The sequence below is a fragment of the Octopus bimaculoides genome, chromosome 1 (assembly GCF_001194135.2).
Source record: "Octopus bimaculoides isolate UCB-OBI-ISO-001 chromosome 1, ASM119413v2, whole genome shotgun sequence".
Classification (NCBI taxonomy): domain Eukaryota; kingdom Metazoa; phylum Mollusca; class Cephalopoda; order Octopoda; family Octopodidae; genus Octopus; species Octopus bimaculoides.
In genome coordinates this window covers 182,409,699-182,414,834 of record NC_068981.1, presented here as the reverse complement: position 1 = coordinate 182,414,834, position 5,136 = coordinate 182,409,699, and the positions used below count along the sequence as shown (strand labels likewise).

Here is a 5,136-nt window from a genome sequence, read left to right as displayed (position 1 = left end):
AAAAAAAAAAAAAAAAGGAATGGAATAAAAATCTATGGATTTCGATTACAAGCTGATCAATGAAAAATGCTATTATCGTAACACGGACAGGACCAAGAAGAGCCTCTAAATAGTCACTCTGCTAGAAATAAGCAGTTGTCTCCTTCAAATCACACCCTGTTGTCGTTAAAGATTGAAAGGATGCATTGGTTAATTTTGGCATAGGTAACCTTAAAAGAACGAGATGGTCACGGATGAAATGCCTATGGATCTTAGGTCAACTCAGTCAATTTTTAATGAGCTAATGAGCGAGTCTTTTTGCGGTCGCTCGTCATTCGAGAAATAGTAGCCAAATTTCTTTTCAAATACACTGTATCCACTTAAAACAAAAGGATGCGTTAAAAGAGTGATCCTAGATATACTATGACTCAAAAAGAAAACGCATAGAATTGTCATTGCTAGAATGACTTTGATCGTGGCTTTGCTCGATCAGCGCTGACCTGGGATTGAACAATAACAACAATTGTCTTTATAATAATCGTTCGAGTTTCAATAACAGAACATATTGGATTAAATACGCGGAGTTCTTGAGCGGACAGATAGAATAAGGGAGATAATCATTTCTTCTTAATATTTGACAAAATTAGGATTTTGAACTTGAAATTAAGGAATAACAATGAAAAAGATGCATAGGATATATATACTTTGTTTGTTTACTTATTACAAAGTTCTAAAATTTTCTAGTCATTAGTAAGCAGGTATTGTACTATTTCATTCTGTTTAGAAATCGTCAGCATGATATAACTTGAGGTGTATGAATTAAACGCTTTTGAAGAAACTTTGAATAATGAATAAAAGCCGCTCGGATGGACAAGTAATAAGGAGGCTTCTATGTGGGCGCTAGACATGCTAGGAATGGAAACCATATCTCACTCAAATTACACCCTACTGTAAAAAAAAAACAAAAAAAAACAAAAGCAAAAACAGACATATTGGATGCTATGGTCTAAAGAAAATAGGCTAATTGCAGAAGAAAGCTTTTGATCATAGGTCCGCCAAATAACGGTTAACTTGGAGCTAAGCAAACACAACCATCCTTTGAAGGTTTATAGAATGGCTACTGTGAGTGAATCTTTAAGTTACTATGTGAAAATCCATTGTGGAATGCATTATCATCATCATCATCATCATCATCATCATCATCACTATATCACTTCCATACAGAAAAACACAGTAAAACTGAAGGTCTAATAACCAAGGATGAAGAAAAAAAAATGAATAAATAGATAATATATAAATAAATAGAGGCACACAGTTTTAAATTTTGCGGGAGAAGTCTCGTGATTTTTACATATGGTATGCCCCTGGTGGTCAACTATCGTAGAGGAGACAATCTCTTCTAGATAAAGTTAAGCGCCGGGATTGTAAGACTGAATTTTAAAGAGAGGGACAAAGAGTGAGAAAGAATGTGTGTGTGTGTGTGTGTGTGAGAGAGAGAGAGAGAGAGAGAGTGACACCAAATGAGAGAGAGTGTGTATGTGCACGTGTGTGTGTGTTTGTGTCTGTGTGTGCGTGTTTGTGCGTGTGAGAGAGGGAGAGAGGAGAGAGATAGATAGATAGAGAGAGAGAGAGAGAGAGAGAGAGAGAGAGAGAGTGAGAGAGAGAGAGGGGGGAGAGATAGATAGATCGAGAGAGAGAGAGAGAGAGAGAGAGAGTTCATGTGAATGTGTGTATATGCACATTTTCCCAGGGGAGATAATGCAAAAATATTCGATTCAAATGTACTTACCACCTTTCTCCCATTTGCTCGTTCTTGAGAAACACAAACCATCACAGTTAACAGTTGCTAATTTGTTGCCGTTCAAATTTCCATTGACCGGACAGTCTTGGTAAGTATAACTTGCGGAACCACTGTGGCAATCATAACACTTGAGATTATTTCCTCCTCCAGTTCCTGACCAACTACCACCGCCACCACCGTTGCCACCACCGTTGCCGCCACCGTTGCCGCCACCACCACCGCCACCGCTATGTCCTGAACTTCCATAACCGCTCCATACCGCTGGCGCTGAAATTTAAAAAATTGAAATTTTATGTTAATTTATATCAGTGAGGTTTTTCTCTTAACCTGGACAGTAACGTTCTTTTGGAGAATGAGGTGAAAGAAAGTAGCGCTGAAGTACAAAAGGTGGACAATCACTAGTCTATATGGTATTGTACAGTAATACAGTGAAGAGCAAGGAAACTAGCGGACAAAAAGTAATACAAATAATTCAAATAGTAGAGCCGCGAGGAAGAAGTAGCCAAACGTTTCGGAGAAAATACTTCATCAATATTACTTGATTTGTATTAAATAAGTAGAAAATAGATTATTACTATTATCTATTTATCCTATAAACTAGTACATGTAAATAGACTATTGCTTTGTTTAATCTTTCTGTTATCAGATGTATTTGTCAACGAATAATCACTGGTATTGATTTCAGCGGGTAGGAAACAGTTATAAGAACGACATCGGCAGGATTTGTAAGATTTGTAACTAATACGACGAAGCATTTTGTCCGATGTTCTAATGATTTTGCCAAACTACCGCGTTAAATAGATAAATGCTCATCTGGATCCCTAGCCTACGGCTCTCAGACTCCCGTCGAATAATAAACTACAAGGCAGTTTGATTAAAATAAATTTTTAATTAAAAAAAAAAAATCTTGGACGGGGAGCTGGTAAAGCATCGTTTCAGTGAAAGGCTGGGATTTTAGGGCCGTTCTGTGAAGAAGCCAAATCGACCTTCCCTTTCTTCCTTAAACGTAACATACCTTCGACTACAGTAAATGCATGTATAGAGTGACCCCTTTGTGCGGTCTGCACACACCGCACACCCTACACTAGTGAAAGAAGAAGGGCTGAGTTACAAAAGGCTGAGAAATATTGACGTAGAGGAAGATGAGGAAAATTTTGGTAATAGCAACAGCATTAAAACAGCACGACACAGTGAAATAAAAGAAGCCGAGTATTTGAGGCAGACGACAGAAAATGTCAGGATTGCGATAACATCGGTGTAGGAAAAAGCATAAACACAATCTTGTTCATTTCGGTAGAGTCCACATTATATAAACGATCTACATTTTTGGTGTCGACCTTGGACAATGCACAGAGCAATGGATGTCTTTGAGACGTAGATGTCTCGCAGTTTGGGCAGAATAAGTTGGAAATCAAAGTAACAAACACTGCCGTACTAGAAAAAATGGAAGTTCGAAGGTGCCTAGTGTCGAAAATCAAGTCCACAAACCCATCATATTTGGACGTAGAATGTGCCACGAGTTATTTCCCAAGACCATCCTGACAGGAAGTATTCAAGAGAAGAGAACATAAGACATAAAGTCGTCAAAGATATTTGTAGATGACGACGACGTCAAAGAATGGACTGGAAACAAGAGCCTGGATGAGTTTATGCATGCAGCACAGCAGAGAGGGAAATGGAGAGTCTTGGCAAGCTGACCCCTGGTCGTAGCAAGGGCACTTGGCTGATGATTGATGAAGCACAAAGCCTCAAAGTTTGAGAAACGGTACAACCAATCTATACCCAGTACTTAACGGGTAATTATTGCATCAACTAAAATAGAATAAAAGGAAAAGATTGATCTTTGAGGTTGCCATTAGATGACATTATTGTAAAGTTTAGCCATTAAGGTGCCTTAACGTGTAATATTCTTTGTATAAGAGTGAGCTTAGAAGTAACAGTGAAGTCATTCATGTATAGAAAGAAGAGCGTGAAATACATAACAGAACCCTGAGGTATACCAGGGATAATAGATATAACTCACATAGCCGAATAATTAGCTATGGGGATATATGAGAGCGCAGTGTGATGTAGAAGTGTAAGTTTCCAGTAGATATGACTTGAAACTGTACTGACGATCATTGAGAAGAGAAAGTAACTGAAGGTGATAAACATCAAGATATCTACGACTGTTTGCATATCATAATGGATGCGAGGGCAATTGAATTAATTGGTGTTGTCAGAGATGTGAGGACAATGAAACTAATTGGTATTGTCAGAGATTTAAATGCAGAACGTAAAGAGACGTAACTACGTATCACAAAGCTCTACTGATTTTACGAATCTAACTCCTTGGTCAGTGAGTCTTTGTCTATCTGGCTGTAAATACTATCAAATATAAGAAGAAACATTTATGATACTATTCTAAGGGTCGTGGAAGAGATTGTGGGCCTCGACTTTAGAATTTTCCTAGGAGATCCTCTCATGTTTATACAATTTTCAAGATACTTAAATTCGCTGACTTCATTTCCACTTCAGACAGTGGAAACGTTGTGTAATCAACAGTAAGAACAACCTCATCATGTCAGTAACAGTATATAATTGATTTCTGATATAGGTACAAAGATTCCATCCAGAAAGAGGCGTGTTGTCGATTATTCCAACCTCAGTATTGCACAGATACTTAGTCTATCGACACTGAAAGGATGAGGTGCAACTTTGGCTTTTGTAGGATTCGAAATCTGAACCTAAAGAAGTGAAACTAAATACTCCCAATCATTCTGTCCGCCACTCTACCGAGTTGACCAACGTATATATTATTAAAGAATATTTCAACAACACGAAGAGTTGAGATCAAATTCTCCTCTTAAAATTATAATAAAAGAATTCACACGGCCTCTAATTTCAGCCAGTTCTACGCCAGTCACTCAATAAAATGGACTCGTTTCATTACGTCAGACACAAAGTAACGGTGGCTATACATATTTAAATAAACGAATTAAAAATAAGAAATTATAATTAACAAAGAAAATATTATTAATGCAAACAAAAAGGAAGACATGAAATATATTAGTATACTTTACCTGCACAGAAGATGAAGACAAGGACCAACGTTGCACTTCGGCAGTACATGTTGATCGTTTTTCAGACTTACTTCTTATGAATCTAGAAACCCATTCATTCAGTATTTATAGAGTTTGAAATACCTACTTACATTCTATTTTTTTTTTTTTTTGCCGAAATAAAAAGGAAACAAATTACATTAACGAAAAATAAATACGTTAATCTACAAAACGAGCTGCATAATGACTGGGGCGTTGTATTTGGATAGTAGATAGGTTGGGTTTGAGGTGTGCGAGTGTGTGTGTGTGTGTGTG

At 37.3% G+C, this 5,136-nt stretch overlaps 1 protein-coding gene across 1 annotated transcript in view; it reads right to left on the bottom strand.

The window, feature by feature from the left end:
- LOC106872709 (glycine, alanine and asparagine-rich protein) overlaps positions 1-4,900 on the bottom strand; it is a 9,315-nt gene extending 4,415 nt beyond the window's left edge. The window contains exons 1-2 of the mRNA XM_052972572.1: positions 4,843-4,900; positions 1,769-2,047 (exon numbers count right to left, since the gene is read on the bottom strand). Coding sequence (XP_052828532.1) covers positions 1,769-2,047; positions 4,843-4,891 — 328 coding nt within the window. The 5' untranslated portion in view covers positions 4,892-4,900. The remainder of the gene's footprint in view (positions 1-1,768; positions 2,048-4,842) is intronic.
- Between the last annotated feature and the right edge of the window lie 236 nt (positions 4,901-5,136).